General features: G+C 35.1%; 1 protein-coding gene across 1 annotated transcript; it reads right to left on the reverse strand.

Annotated features, from left to right (window-relative positions):
- Positions 1-125: 125 nt before the first annotated feature.
- On the reverse strand, positions 126-16,833 carry LOC127857820 (macrophage mannose receptor 1-like). The gene is made up of 14 exons (XM_052394504.1): positions 16,333-16,833; positions 15,372-15,538; positions 14,865-15,010; positions 14,317-14,438; positions 13,399-13,574; positions 12,842-12,960; positions 7,739-7,869; positions 5,192-5,352; positions 4,668-4,792; positions 4,029-4,156; positions 2,387-2,562; positions 1,827-1,960; positions 1,226-1,362; positions 126-812 (listed from the first exon to the last, which is right to left on the reverse strand). Exons 1-14 carry the CDS (start codon positions 16,376-16,378, stop codon positions 742-744), a joined length of 1,839 nt encoding a protein of 612 aa, XP_052250464.1. The 5' UTR covers positions 16,379-16,833; the 3' UTR covers positions 126-741.
- Positions 16,834-16,960: the final 127 nt, after the last annotated feature.

The raw sequence follows: 16,960 nt of genomic DNA on the forward strand, positions 1-16,960 counted from the left end.
CGCATGCGCTTTGATTAAGATCAATGTTTGCTGGGATTAATTTTATTCGTTAAGGGCGTTGCTTTATCCCCTGTATCTCCTTATACGTTCATGATGTTAATCTTAATAAAGGAAAAACACAAATACATTTTATATACATAGCATATATAATTTTATTCACGTTATTTTTTAAACGAAAGAGCACATACATTTTTATAAAGAATATAAGCTGAATTGTTGTTTTTATACAAGTACATTTCGGTGAATTGTTAACGTTTTCATTTTCTGAATCTATGGCTTTATGTGCAGCATACATTCAACGACATGTTTCCCATATGATTCAGCTCCAACTTTTAACATACGTTTCGATTCATAATAGTTACTTTATTTTCCATTTCTTAGATAGTAACAATATTATTTTTTGTTAAAACCCAGCATTTGAAAGTTTAACAATACAAACTGTGTAAATTATGTATCTCATATTTTTCAGTTTATTGGTTTCAAAATTAACATGAATTGAACAAATTTTTGCTGTGGTTAAAACGGGCTCAACAATCATGTACCTTTCACAATGTGACGATTGCACATAGCTATTTTTGATGCACGGCTGCTGAGTTTTAATAACCGTTCGATTCATAATTGCTAATTACATAGTTATTACAATAAAGACATTTCTATCAACCTGCAAACACAAAACACACCACACTCTTGCATAAATGCCTATTGCACAAACCACTGGCCTTATACAAGTATGTCCATGGACTACACAACCAGACGTGTTGACAAAACCAGTGTGAGAATTGAAAACATAGATATTGTTACGCTGGCAGCACCTGCAAAACACAACGAAACAGATATAGAGGGGCATTTAGACGAAAGGGCTCAGTTACACTATTTAAATAGTTTGGTTTGTAAAATCTCAATTTAAACTATTCGCATCTTCCGTATTGCTAGGGATTGCTGTTTCTTTAACACATACTAGATGGGACTTTGTGACTCGAATATGTGTCGAACACCGTGTCAAAAATTGATATCCGACATTAAAATGCTGATATTTCAACAAAGATTATTTAACACCATCAATTATTTTTACTTTAAACCACACAATATCATATGGGAAAGCTAAACGTATTGCAGATCCGGATTATTTGCTTCATTTGAGATGTGTTTATATATAAAAAATAGCTCTCGAATGAAAATGTGTTAATATTTTTTTCCCGTTAATAATTAAAGTCAGCCTGATTACCTCCAGTGACTCCGTACGCATAGCGCTCACAGATGAAGTTCAGTTGCCAGCTGCACGGGCGCATGTGGTAGGCACCCGCGAATGTGATCACTCCACAGTCGTCGTCGGGTTTGGTGCTCGGCTCACCGTTCCAGTCGCTACAAAGAGGGTAAAAAGTTTGTTGTTTTAAACCTAGGTATCCATATCAAATCTTTGAAAACCATTGAAATCACTACAGAATCAACATGTTTTTCTAAATCTTGATTAATCTATTCAGAAAGTTTATCTTGACAATATCAATACTAAGTTCCATTCTGGGTCATGTGCAACCAATAACTATTTCACTTTGACAAAACTTTATGAATCAGCAATACAAGCTTAGGTTTTCGTTTTTTGTCTATCAAAATGAGTTTCGTGCTCGGCTATAAGGTTGAATAATATTTGTAGAATAATTGAACATTGTCTTTTACCTTAACATATTGGTTTTATTTTGATTTGCTTATCTATTGATTGACTTAAAACGTAGTTGTCTTTATATAATGGTACTTTATTACATTTTTGCTACCTAATTACATAAGACCATGGTAACATAACGATGCTTTGTGAACAGACTCAAACGTACACTAGAGAGGGATCAAAGATAGGTCCGGTGGCAAATGTCCAGTATCCTTCGGTCTGTTGGTCCGACATTGAAGTCCACCAACCGACGGCATTGTCGGCATATTGCGGGTTCGTGACTTGGTTCTTGATAAAGTCCTACAGTGCGAATCCATTTATGCTTGTAAATAAATCTAAATTACGAGTAATGAGTCCAGGACATGGTTTTAGTGTAAGGACTGCTAATATTACAATGAAAGTTATCTAAACTTTTAATTGTGTTCTTCAAAGTTGTGTCCAATGATACAACTAGTTTTATACGTGTTTCTGCCAAGTGTCCAATCGAAGGCATTTGTTTTCATATAGTGTTTTCTTACTTCAGCATACTGCTATTTCAACGCGATCAAGACATTAACTTAATTGAAAACTTTGCAAAGAAAATATTTCTAGGTTAAGTGAATATGATTTGTCTTCCTTTAATTAACTAAATTGTCTCAATAGTTTATTTTCAAGGATTTCAATTAGTTTACACTTGCTAAGTACAATATCAGTATATATAAATTAAAAATTAAAGATTATCCGTACGTGTTCAGCGGCGGATTCCACGGACAACAGAGCGCCCACGTGGTTTCCGTCAACGGACAGGGAGTTACAAAATGAGGCGGCCTCTAGTTGATTCATGAGAGCAGTTTTATTCTTGTATGGTGTGAAGAAATAACAGTTGTTGTTGTTAGCAACCCAGCTGCTACTAGGGCAAGATGCTGCAAAGATATGTGGGACATAATTGTGGCATCTGCGTTTATGAAACATATATTTGAATGGAATGTTTCACTAACTTCGCTTGCATTTAATCAGATTTCATTTATTGTTAAAGCGGGTATATACGATTTTTTATACGCGTTTAATTGTAATATATCGATAAAATATGTTACAATAACATAAAATGGGCAAGAAAAATTATACATTAAAGCCGAATTTCATAAAATGCAGCAAAGACAAATTAGCGCCCCGAGCCGATTGTGACGTACATATTTTCCAACAATAACCGAAGCATTCGTCTTTGTATTAGGATCGGGGTTAGTGTTCGTGTGTCGTATGAATAGATATCGTTGCAGAAATTCAAATAAACCGTTACACTAAGTTTAGATTCACATCGTACATGTTTGGTGTACATGCTGGCGAATTCGCCTGTACAGCCGTTTTCAATTTCAGAAATAAATATCTGGCTTATTTCGCAATTTTCGACACATGTTCTTCTTAACTTTTATTTTAATTTATATTGAAATATATATATAATAAGTTTTTTACACATTTTATATAAATTTATAAATATTTGACAAAATCGTATATACCCGCTTTAAGAGTAACAATACAGTTGAGAGTTAAAAGCAAATGTAATTGGCCGTATTTTGTTCACGTTAATCATTTTATTGTCGAATATTAATTAATATTCCTATGAAACGTTGGCATTGACTTTAAACACAATGATCATACAGGGGATATTTGTTGGATGTGGTGGAATGTCGATTTTAATTCACGTGTGATCATAGATATTATAAATATTTTTCTTCTATGATCACGAGTGAATTAATCGATATTCCACCAAATCCAATACATTTTCTTTTTATTTTATGCTTACAAATGATTAGTTTTGTATTTTGCCTTTCCGGACAATATAATTTCCCGTTGGGCGCCCCCATGTATTTGAAAATGAAGCTATTTAGTATGTTTTTATAAACATCTTTGCAGAGTAGTCCCCCTTTGAAAAATTTGCCTTTAATTGGGGGTCACAATGAGGAAAACAAATATATCTAAAAATAGTTCCGGTAAAACAATGAACATTATCGATAATTTTCACTGTCATCTTTCACTGTTTAAAACATTGAAATATAAGTTTTTATTCACTGATATTGCTCTATAAACCACCGGAAAGCATAAAATAAAATTGTGTAAAACGCATAGGATTTTTATATGTGTTGTCATTTTTAAATAATTTATTTGTTGATACATCTTCAAAGCACTGCTTAGTCTGTATGAGAACTAGAATCAATACGGCATGTTTCGTGGCAGTATTTCGTGTGTTTATGTATAATCGGTTCCATTAGAAAATATCGTTATAACAGGGTATGCGGACCCCATATCTAGCGCAAATAGACAAATGCAATACAAAAGTGGTGATCGAATTATTATAATGTAATATAATTTCATAGGCAATGAGTTTTCTTACCAAGGTTGTCAATCTCACAAATGGCTGCGACCTGTTGTTGACAGCTCATGTCATTATAATAGCCACTAGAACTAATCAGACCGCAGTCCTCTTGACCTTTGTAGTCGTTTGGTTCCTGATTCCAGTTGCTAAAAAAAACCGTAGAGTCTAAGTAAGTCATTGCTCAAATGGTTCAATTGAATTCAATTATTGTTACCTGTGTGGCTGCGTATTAATGACTGTGTAGGCCGGAATTTAAACACCTAAATGGCACTTCAGAGTGTAAGAGGCAAAAACCAACAAAAATATTTGTAACATATCGCATTTTTGCACGTGGTTATTAACCTTACAATCGATGCATGTAAGGTCCAAATGAACCAAAATCTTAAATTGGAACAGCGATCATTTGCAGCAAATAAAGATATGGATAATTACTTCATGAAAATATTCATCTCAGTGTTATTGACGTGTGTAGTGTGCTCATAGCTTACATATATAACTGGTTAACGGTCGAATAATACGCCCTTTTTATCTCACAATGATTTACGTGTGAAACTGAGCCCATTGCTTAAATATATAACTGGTTAACGGTCGAAGAATACGCCCTTTTTATCTCACAGTGATTTACTAAGTAATTGTGAAACTGCGCCGATTGCTTACATATATGACTGGTTAACACTCGAAGAATCCGACCAGACGTACTGGCCCTCGGTACTGATGTCGTTCATGCCTGTCCACATGAACTTGTCGTTAGCTGGATCAAGCATCTGCATATTCAGCCAGGCCTTAAGGAATACAACGTAAGACAAATTGTTATATATACGATAGTAAACAATATATGCGCGCAAATGATGACATGGACTTTCTGATTTTTTTTATTTTCATATGAATGCCATATTTTTTACTATTACCAGCTCAATGAAATCCAATAGTAAGACGATACAAGTGAAGTTTCGGCTATGGATGACAACGGTTTTTAAAAAGTAATAAACATGAAGACACATAAGCTTAATACAAGAAATAAATTAATTATATAACGTATCTTTCTGACGAGACCCCCCCCATCCCCCCGTCACAGTAAATAACGCTTCAACGACTAACTGTAAAGAGTTAATGCATCTTAAATGTGATGTGCTTCATTTAACGTGCAAGCACAGTTCAAAACATATCTGTTTGCTCTGCACCTGCTTGTCGAATGAGTCGACCTTGACCAGATTCGCGCTATGTTGCTTGCAGTAACTTTTCGCATCTTGCCACGCAGCCACTTTGGAACCGCCAATAAACCCATAGCACAGTTTACCCGCTCTGATCCACTGGCCGCAGCCCTGATTGTCCGGAGCTTGAGCTGAAAACATGATATTTATGGAACGTTTTCTTATCTTTTAAAATTGCATGTTTTAAATTGTCACACATTCAAGAAAATGTGCAAATAAGAGATCACTGTCAATTATCAAGCAAACGTATACACGGACATCGACAAAGCAGTTGATCAAATGATACGTTTATCTGTATATACAGTAGCTTATTAAATGAAGACTAAATATAGTGAATGCAATTATGATGATAAACCGTGGTGGGACAATGAATTTTACGTATCTTAACAGGCAAGTACACGTGATGTGTTTCGGGAAACTAATGCCGTATTAGATAAAAAAAATGCAGTGTAATGCTCCGAAGAGAGTTTTAAAATATGTGCCAAGATCAAACATGGTATCAGACTTGAAAAAGAAATAAGTAAATTTGAACACCTGATAACACAAAGGTATTTTGAAATTAAATAGAGGGCAGTCAAAAGATTAAAACTAAATATATGGAAACAATCATTCAAGCTTTGCCGATATATATCTTGTGTTGAACGAAAATCACGACGAACAAGATCAACTTTTGAATTCAGAGATAATGTTTGATAAAAAAGCGCAAGTTATTTTAAAACCCAATGTGTCGAGTCGTAAAAAGCGACGATTTGGGCCGAGATTTATAAAAAATCGTTGAATAGATTCTGGTTCTATGTATTTGGCGAGAGAACATTATCGTTCCACTAAATTAGTCTGGTGCTCGAGACTACCCTTCTCACTACAAAAGTATTGTGTTAATGTATGTATGTAACGTATACAATATTCTTTAATATTGTGTATACAAGATTATGCATTTGTCTGATTTATACAAACACAATTGAAAAGCTGGATTACGGATATGCAACGACTTACAATTTATTTACTTTCCAAAGCATGGTGCATAAACATCTAAGAAGACCTCGTGGATTTATTTTTAAAAGGCCTTTGATAGTCTATTCTTGGTAAAATCTTTACAAGTATGATTAAAATGGTATACGAGGAAATTATTTCACGTTTTAGAATCTATATGTTCAATTTTACGCGGATGTTTAGTATGATAATAACGGTTATCAAAACATAATTTGCATTATCAGTACCTGACAAGGGGACGATAGCAAAACACTAATCTTTACCCTATTCATAAACGAGTTTTCTCCCTTTCAAAGATCTGCAGGTCATATGGGTATAATAATCAGCGATGATATTGAATGTGTACGTCGCGAGCTGCACTAACACTACTATTTAGGTACAATAAGAAATTCGGAATTTTGAAAAAATACGTAAGACTATTCACCCCAAACAGACCGAAATTTTTGTATTCAGAAACGGAGGTCCGCTTCGGTTATATGAGAATTGTGTTCGATAACAATGTGATAGATTTAACATTTGAACATAACTTGCATTACCTTTTATGCCAATATCATGGCGGAAAGCTAAACCAGTTGCGGCTAAGGACAGCAAATAAACCTTTACTAGTTAATCATAATAGAGAAGTTATGGATATGTTTGATATGCTGAATATTGTGTACTTGTTGCCTTCAATGGTCAAACCTTGTGTGACTTAAAGATTGAAATAACACGGAATAGAATTTTCAGATATTCATTAATATGTTTAAATGTAATATTGTTAATATTTACTTAGTTATATCAGTACTATATTGGCAAATTACGATGACAAAAGATCGATATCCTAAATATCGGTATATAATGTTAAATTACACAATGATATCGAAAAGAATAAATGGGTTATAACTAAAAAAACGTATTTTATTCACTTATGGATTTGGAGACGTTTTGCTTAGAAAAAATATAAAACTGTGTAATTGTTCTATTAATATTAAAACAAGATATGATTGCTTGTAAAACGTATGTTAATTGGCTATAATCGAGAAAATTCTCCAAGATAGTATACCCACAAACATTTTAATCTATGATATATCAAAAGGAGTATCTTTTTTATTCATGTGACCTTTTACATTCGAAAAACAAATTGCTAAATTCCGTTGTTCTTATAATTAAGTAGTCATTAAATCTGATCGACATGAAGTAATTTTAAGCGACAGTCGTTATTTTATTGATTGTTTAGTCCATTGATTTATTATTGTATTGAAGATGAATGTCATGTTTTAGAATGTCCAAAATGTGTCCGAGAAAGGTAGATCTATACTGTGTAATGGTACAATGTTGAACACGATTTAAAACGTGTATACAGTCATAATATTTCATAGCGAAAAAAACGCATTTTGTATGCCAAAATAATCAATTATTAAAAAAAAAATAAGACTTGTATCGCCTGCTTTATCTCAAAGTAGCAAATCTCCAAGAAAAATACTTGAATATGCGAAATTTCGGTTTCGCAAAGTTTTTTCCGGTGGCCGTTATATGTAAAAGACTGACTATTGTACTGCTGCTGGTAGCATATAAAGTTGGCCATTGATGAGCAGTTCCTGTCATCGAACATCCCATTCATACGTAAAACACCGCAGTTTTCCATACCAGCAACATTGTTAGGGCTTTGCTGCCAAGGACTGAAAAAAATCAATACTGTTTCGTTCTGTTTTCTGCAAGGATATGGTTACAAAGGTGATATACTACAAAGCCATTTAAAGATAACAAACTAACTGTGTCCAAATATGTGGTGATTAATCCATGCGACATGTATTCAAACCATTTAGAAACCCATTTGAAACACTAAAAAAAAGTTTTGTATCTTTCCATTTGCTAAAGAATCATTCAAATACTTCTTAAATGCACCACCATATTTAAAGTAGCGTGTTCCTTATATTATTTTTGGAATAATTTCAGAATCTTGTGTTACACGTTTGTTTTACATAGTATTACAATACAGTCTTAAAAGGGTTAGATTTCGCCAAATCTCGCAACAGAATTGGAAAATCCATCTTGTGTGTATGAACATTTAACTTTCATAAAAATACATTTATGTACATTATTTACCATGTGGTAACCATAAGACACTTTCATCGTCATTTTTTACTTAATTAAGTAACTATAAGCGTTAGAAGCGATATGCAGTAAGAAAGTATGGGTATAAGGTAATAACCTTATTATAGCTGATGAAAGTCGATCGCGGATCGACCTTACAATTTGAATTAACATCCACCTGACACATATTGTTAAGTAAGTGATCTAAACATAACAAACCCGGTGGAGATAGAACATATCGTTTAATGTATGTTTTCATCCTAAACATTTAAATATCATTAAATGATCATCACCAGCGTGTTTTTACATCAGCCTAAATTTATCAAAGAAAGTTGTTTTTAACGAAAATGTGTCTATTTTGAAAAATATGACTTTTATACTATTACTCCATTGAACAACTTTTTAATCCTAGAAATCACGCTGGTCATGCGGATACTTTGATAACAGATGGCACTTCGATAGCAGGTTACAACAAAAGTCACGCGCGAGAGGTAAGTTCCTCAGTTTTTGTAAGTTACATCCTAAAGATTACTTTTTAAGACAATGCACATGGTCGGGTTTATAAATGGTGTATCCTTTTCTATTGGGAAGAAACAATTCACGGAACAATGTTAGATTTTTCCCCCCAAAAAATAGAAAATTTGGTCTGAAAACAGCATGAAGTGGACGAATAGCAAACATTTTAACAAAATGAAACTACTTAGAAATTTTGCAAGAAATTGTTTGATATTCCAGCATGAAGAGTAATCAATGTGCTTCAAATAAAGCATTTATGAATATTATGTCTATTCTTACAAAATATTTTTAAGTACGAATAAATGTACATAGTCAAGCGCGACACATTAGGAATCTATGCATAACTTAATTACAAACACATTTGAAATTTAACAAATGGCGTTGTTCCTTTTCAAAAATTACATTGCTATCAATTAATACTTTAAATATTATAATTGCAATTCTTAAATTAGATTAAAATGCTTCTTTCTGAAGAAATATATTTCAAGTGACGATCGGAAATAATTGTCTACATAATGAACTTGTTTTTTAGTCGTAACTTGTGATTCAGAGAGATGAACATAATTTGACTTATAGCAGGGCTCTAAATACCGCGAGCGAAGGGGTCTTTAAGAGGCAAATACACCTTTGTTTTTCATAAAATCCTATGTCGTTGGTGTTCATTAGAATCGCATCATCAAGACGATACTAATGCGTAGCTACAAAATTAATATTAGAATTGAAAACTCCCTTTATCTTGAGCTCTGCTGATATGGAGCACAGACTTTTAAACGGATCTTTTCACGATTTGGTAAATTGGCAAAATTGAAAAAAGTTGTTTCAGATTCGCAATATTTCGTTTTAGTTATGATATTTGTGAGGAAACAGTATTACTGAACATTTACCATAGTCCAATTTAGCCATTATATGTATCTTTTGACGATTTGAAAACCTAAAAATTATAAAGCGTTGCAACGCGAAACGATTGAATAATATGGAGAGTTCTGTTGTTGTCGTTTAAATTTACGAAACTACGAAGATTGCTAATATAAGGTATAAAATACATATACTGTGTATACCCGGCGGAATAGCCGAGAGGGCTAATGCGTTTTTACTTCAGACTTACTCCAGGACTCCGGGGTTCACTGGTTCGAGCCCTAGTACCGGCTACTTTTTTTTCCTTTTTATACGCCCGTATAAAATACGGGACGTATTATGTGAAACCCCTTGGCGGGCGGGCGGGCGGCGGGCGGGCGGCGGGCGGCGGGCGGAAGGCATCACTTTGTCCGGACTCTAATTCAAATTGTATTCATCCGATCTTCACCAAACTTGGTCAGCAGTTGCATCTAGTTGATATCTAGGCCAAGTTCGAATATGGGTCATGCCGGGTCAAAAACTAGGTCATAGGGTCAATAAGTGCATTTTCAAAGGGGCCACTTTGTCCGGACTCTATTTCAAATTGTATTCATCCGATCTTCACCAAACTTGGTCAGCAGTTGCATCTAGTTGATATATAGGCCAAGTTCGAATATGGGTCATGCCGGGTCAAAAACTAGGTCATAGGGTCAATTAGTGCATTTTCAACGGCGCCACTTTGTCCGGACTCTAATTCAAATTGTATTCATCCGATCTTCACCAAACTTGGTCAGTAGTTGCATCTAGTTGATATCTAGGTCAAGTCCGAATATGGGTCATGCTGGGTCAAAAACTAGGTCAAAGGGTCAATTAGTGCATTTTACTTTGTCCGGACTCTAATTCAAATTGTATAAATCTTATCTTCACCAAACTTGGTCAGTAGTTGCATCTAGTTGATATCTAGGCCAAGTTCGAATATGGGTCATGCCAGGTAAAAAACTAGGTCATAGGGTCAATTAGTCCATTTTCAACAGCGCCACTTTGTCCGGACTCTTATTCAAATTGTATTCATCCGATCTTTACCAAACTTGGTCAGTAGTTGCATCTAGTTGATATCTAGGTCAAGTTCGAATATGGGTCATGTCGGGTCAAGAACTAGGTCATAGGGTCAATTAGTGCATTTTCAACGGCGCCACTTTGTCCGGACTCTAATTCAAATTGTATTCATCCGAAACTTTTAAACAACTTTTTATCCTGCGTCAAAGTGGTATGGGGGTATAAGTCACATTCAGTGACAAAGCTCTAGTTCAAGTTGAATTCACCAAACTTGGTCAGAGGTAGTATATAGATTATATATCAGTCAGGTCTGATTGGAGACATGCAACCGATTAACACATGCAATATTTTTATGCAATATTTTTATCCAGTTTTATTTTGCGATATATATATGAATATATCAGTTATATAAGTTGTTGTTGTTTTTTTTGCTTATTTCCAAAACAAATACATCAATCATCAGTGTATCATCTCCAATGGCACACGAATCGGGCGTATATTGCTCCGTCATGCGGCGCTCTTGTTTAATTTTATTCTTGATTTTTTACTAGAGCTTTTAAGATCCAATGTTTACATTTATCAATATAAAGCATTTAATGACAAACTTCAAAATACGCCAAAATCTGTGAAAAGGCCCCTTTAAACAATGATAACGTCAGCTCGAAAAGCGATTCACCTGACCCTAAATCACTTTACTGGTTGAGTTAAAAGAATTTCGGACCTGCATTGCTACTGATATTTATCTTGAAGTAGCAGTTTTAGCAGAGTGATGTTTCATGACATGCTATCTAATATGTATATTAGTAATGACCGTAGTACCTTTATGAGGTCATAATTATACATGCTTACCGTTTCGCTACAAAGGACGTTAATTTAAAATTGTTTATGCTCGTGTACTATGCGAAGATCCGGCGGTTGGTGACTCGAAAACTGGAAAATATATGGTCATTTAGATGGTACTCATCAGACATATCGAATGAGTTTCACATTTATCTTTCACATTTATACAAAATCATATTCCAAAGGGATAAGAAAATGTTTTGTTAAATCGTTTTTAATTTACTTCAGTACATACATTTGTATGCGTTACCAGCTTACTATAACAGTATTCCACAGCGACTTCTGCATTTTGATTCACTTTAAAAGAGTGTGTTTTATCTGTAAAATAAGTGTCGGTGAAAATTTGGCATCCGACTCTTTAAACCTTTGATTTTTTTCAAAAAATTTAGTAAACTAAAATGTAACATTAATGGATAGATTGAACTTTTATTTCGAAAAGTAAGCACGTTCTTGGTATATGTCCATGTATTTTTATTTTGCTGAACTCCAATTCATGCTGATTCTTGATGGAATTTTATCGTTTATTAATATAATCCACCGTTTTTCTGCGAACGTATTTCTTCGCAATACGAAGTGCTATAGTATTAATAGACCAAACAATGTCCCGTGTCTGAAAACCGAATGAGCAGGACACAAATGCTAAAAAGCTGAAAAACTCTCCTCTCACGCGTGGCTTTTGTTTTTCTCTGTTATCGAAGTGCCATCTGTTATCAAAGTATCCGCATACCCGGCGTGAAAATATAACTGCACATATTATTATAAGTTATAATGCGGCTTGTATTCTTGTTGAACACTTACAAAACCATATCATACATAAATATGTTTCTCGTTCTGGGAAAACAGGGCTTCATGCATGTGTGTACAGTATTTAGTTTAGCTTAACCCATTTATGCCTAGCGTCCTGAAAAAAGAACATTGCAAACAGCGTAGACCCAGATGAGACGCCGCATGATGCGGCGTCTCATCTGGGTCTGCGCTGTTTGCTTGAAGGAATTTCTGTAAGAAATGTTCTAAATATAGAAATAAATATACTAGACATCCCTAATTTTGGAAAGAAATTGATCCAATTTAGAAGGATGGGAGAGTCCACTAGGCGTTAATGGGTTAAGCAGTCCGCACATGCTCATCATGGAGACACTTTCCCTTTTGTATTTTGTCAAAGGAAGTCTCTTCTTAGCAAAATTCCAGTTAAGGCGGAAAGTATCGTCCCTGGGTCGACACTTCACGCACATGCGTTACGCCCCGTTTTCCTAAAGCGCGGCTCATATGTGACTGTGCGTGTGTGTGCGGGTGTGTGCTTGTATTTCTTACAGAGAGACGGCGGATGCACTCGGTACGATCCAGCTCCACTGTCCGTTGGCGTACGTGTATCCGAGCCAATACGTGACCGCGGTCTTTCCTTGGTACGGCAGGTTATTGGTCAGAAAATCCTGCAGTATAGACCTTGAAGTAAATACCTTTTCTGAGTATACGAGCAGTTCAAACACCCTCCGCGGATTAACAAAAATATATCATATGATATCGTATGGCAAAAACACGAGTGCTATTATTAAAACAAGATAGTTTAGCTGATTAACATTAGTATCGTCTTTTATGGATTATTTTTGTAATCGTGCATAATTACAATTTTAACTTTTTAAAGAAGCGATAACATGATAACCGCTCACATTAATTTTATTTATATCTATTTGAGTTCACATTTGCGTTATAGTAGATGACATGATGCAACGAACATCTTTTAGTCGTGTAAAATGAAAAACAAAATAACTGCGTATTCGACGACATGCCATAGTTATAGAAAAACGTAATATAAACTAAACAAGAATCTATTTCTGAGACAAAATCGTTAATTGTTATAAGAAACATACGACGTCGTCTTGGACCGAAATGGACATCAACTGGGCGCCCGTAGCGTTGCTTTTCAAAGGTGTTGAGCACCACGCCTTGGCGGCGCTCCACGTGACCATCTGTGAAGGATCTGTCGTGTCACTGATCCAGAAACAGGAGGTGTCGGTAGACAGCCAACCCAAAGGACAACCGTTTGCTATAAAAGCAAATACCATCAGAGTAGAATGAAACACACATGGATAGAATAACTGTTGGATGAGACTCCGATAATCACGGAAATAAAGTACTCGGTTTTTTATCATGACGTCATTTGATGTTTCTGTTAACAATTGGGATACATGATGTACACCTGTATTTACTTACATATTAAATGTGCCTATCAAAAATGAACGGTTCAGGCAAACGATGGTAAAGAACCGTTGAATAAATAGAGCCACAAAAGTTTGAAGACCAAATATCCGCTTACACAAAATATAAGCGACCTTCATCCTCATAAATTAGTCCTCTCTAACCTAATATTGCTTATGTATGTCTTAATTATTTACAAATAATAGAATTGGTTTCTCTTATTTGAACGTGTGCTGAATTAAAATAATTATTTTGATATATGTTCAACCAGTTAAACTTCTACTAATTGTGTGAATATTATTCGATTTAGCAGAGCAAATTCTTATTATATATATTAGCCGCGCTTTGTTAACAGGAGGTTTACTGCGTGTGCGTTGAGTGTCGTTCGAGATTAGCCTGTGCGGTCCACACAGGCTAATCAGGGACGACACATTCCGCCTAAACTGGATTTTTATCTAAGAAGATAATTTCTCATAAAAGCAGAAAGTGTCGTCATCAATTAGCCTGTGCGGACTGCATAGGCTTGTCTGGGACGACTCTTTACGCACATGCATTTAACCCCCTTTTCAGAGCATGGTCCATATCCTTACAAGCATCCATTTTGCACACGAATCCCTGTCTTGCCGCACAGTCCAAATCGGACAGTGTACCCAAAATGCTCACGCCTGCGCAGTTTGCAACACCGTCATTGGCTGGAGAGACACCCCATGTACTGTAAACACACAAAATGTACGACTGGATTATTTTGACTTGACAAATTGATATTCATATCAATTACGAGAACACAAACACGTCATAATTCATTTTGTTCACGCACAAGTACTTTGCGATTGCTTTTATGCAGGTTAATCAAATGCTTTTTAAACAATGTTGCGTTCGCTACTAAATGAAAACAAAAACACAAAAGATGTGTTTGTCAGAAACACAATGCCCCCTACTGCGCCGCATTGAAGCCATATATTTGACCTTTGACCTTGAAGGATGACCTTGGCCTTTCACCACTCAAAATGTGCAGCTTCATGAGATACACATGCACGCCACATATCAAGTTGCTATCTTAAATATTGCAAACGTTATGAGTAATGTTAATAGGTATCACTATGCTCACCTTTTTTAAATAATAGAAATACAAACTTACATAAGCGATATGTCTGCGTTTTCGAACGAGCCCCATGTCCAGTTTCCAGTACCAACTTGAGACAATGAGTTTTTCGGGTTATCATTGAGATCCGTCCAGAATCCACTGCTTGGGAATTTCGCCTTGGCTGTTGTGGTAATCCAGTTCTGAAATAAGGATTAATTTCTTGTTTTTCACAACAAATATACTTTATGGTTTATGTATTGTGTGGAACTAAACGGCAAAATGAAGGATATGTGATCACGCTTTTATTCTAAAGCATGCGATTCAATAATACATTTTGCTATTGGTGTTCTTATTTTGTTCAAACAGTAAGAATTTAAATTACAATTTCAAACTATATAACTTAAGTTACCATATAATGTCATCAAACGTACTAGTTAGTCACTTTAAAAAAAAACTAAAAAAGAACGTAGATTGTTTCCAACTTTAATACTGTTATTGAAGATCAAAGAACAATCTACTTGCGTGAGCAATGCCTTAAAACATGTCAATAGTATAACCAACCAGTTCATCTTGCGAGTGAATCCTGACAAGGGAGCTTGCCGACCTGACGCATTCCGCCTGAGCGCTGGCAACGGACACACTCTTGGTTGTGAAGAACTTGTAGCAGTTGGATCCGTACGGCAGCCAACCGTCGTCACAAACATTCTGTGCGACGCCGCTGCCAACGTCTATTCAAAGAATATACAAAGAGCAACCCGACTGAACTATCAGCGTGGAATGCCAAGTAAGTCCGAGAGAATTGAGTAACGTGAATAGCGTCTATGAGTTTAAAAATGCTTTAACCCATTTATGCCTAGCGTCTAGAAAAAAGGCTATGGCAAACAGCGTAGATCCAGATGAGACGCCGCATGATGCGGTGTCTCATCTGGGTCTGCGCTGTTTGCTTAAAGGAATTTCTGTAAGAAATATTCAAATTAAAAATTAATATACTAAACATCCCTAATTTTGGAAATAACTTCATCCAATTTAGAAGGATGGGAGAGTCCACTAGGCATAAATGGGTTAAACATGTCGTTCATCAACAAGACTATAAGTTATTGATAGGACTTTCTTATTTGTGTTGATTTCTTATTATCTCTGAAATATATTCAAACTAAGTTTCCTTTAGACATATTGTAATAAATAATCGAACTAAAAGACTTATATTAATATATTACCTGTAAAATAAGTAAATTATAGCATCTTCGCTAAAAGCGACCTACATATTACAAAGCAAGTATAAGAAGCAATAAGTATTCATTTGAAATGAAATACATCTATTGTACACACGAATATATTGCAACGTCTCCCATATAAAATACTTCATTTATTTTATGTGAAACTTGAAATAAGTGTAACGTTTTGTACTACAATATCAAATGGTTAAGATTTTGAATATAATGATTGCAGGGGTACATATGATAACATAGACATGCATGCATAATAAATAAATAAACTATGCACAACATAGAAAAGTACTTACATAACAAGATCACAGTTAATCCGAGCTGCACATGCATAGTGAACATATTGCTTATTACAACAAAATACCTAACTCTTAATTTATTAATTTAAGGCAAACTGCGGTAGGATTAAACATGGACGATTTTCGGTCGGTATCAGCTGTTATCTTGTATTCGTCCGACCGTTCCGTCGCGTTATTGTCAGATACATCTAACGATATCTGTGAAAGCGTCCTTGATTGTTAACCGTTAGATTATGTGTAATCATATCATACCTACTCAAACTGAACATTTTAGTAGATGATGTGGATCAATGTATATGTACATATGTATGTACATGTATGTACGAGTATCAACATGGCGTACACAAGAACTACGTTTATATGTCCACAAGTATGGTAGAGTTTAATCCATTTATGCCTAGCGTCTAGAAAAAAGGTCTTGGCAAACAGCGTAGACCCAGATGAGACGCCGCATAATGCGGCGTCTCATCACCATCTGCGCTGTTTGCTTAAAGGAATTTCTGTAAGAAATATTCTAAATATAGTAATAAATATACAAGATATTCCAAATTTTGGAAATAAATTTATCCAATTTAGAAGGATGGGAGAGTCCACTAGGCATAAATGGGTTACGTTTAAACAAGCG

Source organism: Dreissena polymorpha, chromosome 14 (assembly GCF_020536995.1).
Source record: "Dreissena polymorpha isolate Duluth1 chromosome 14, UMN_Dpol_1.0, whole genome shotgun sequence".
Taxonomy (NCBI): Eukaryota; Metazoa; Mollusca; class Bivalvia; order Myida; family Dreissenidae; genus Dreissena; species Dreissena polymorpha.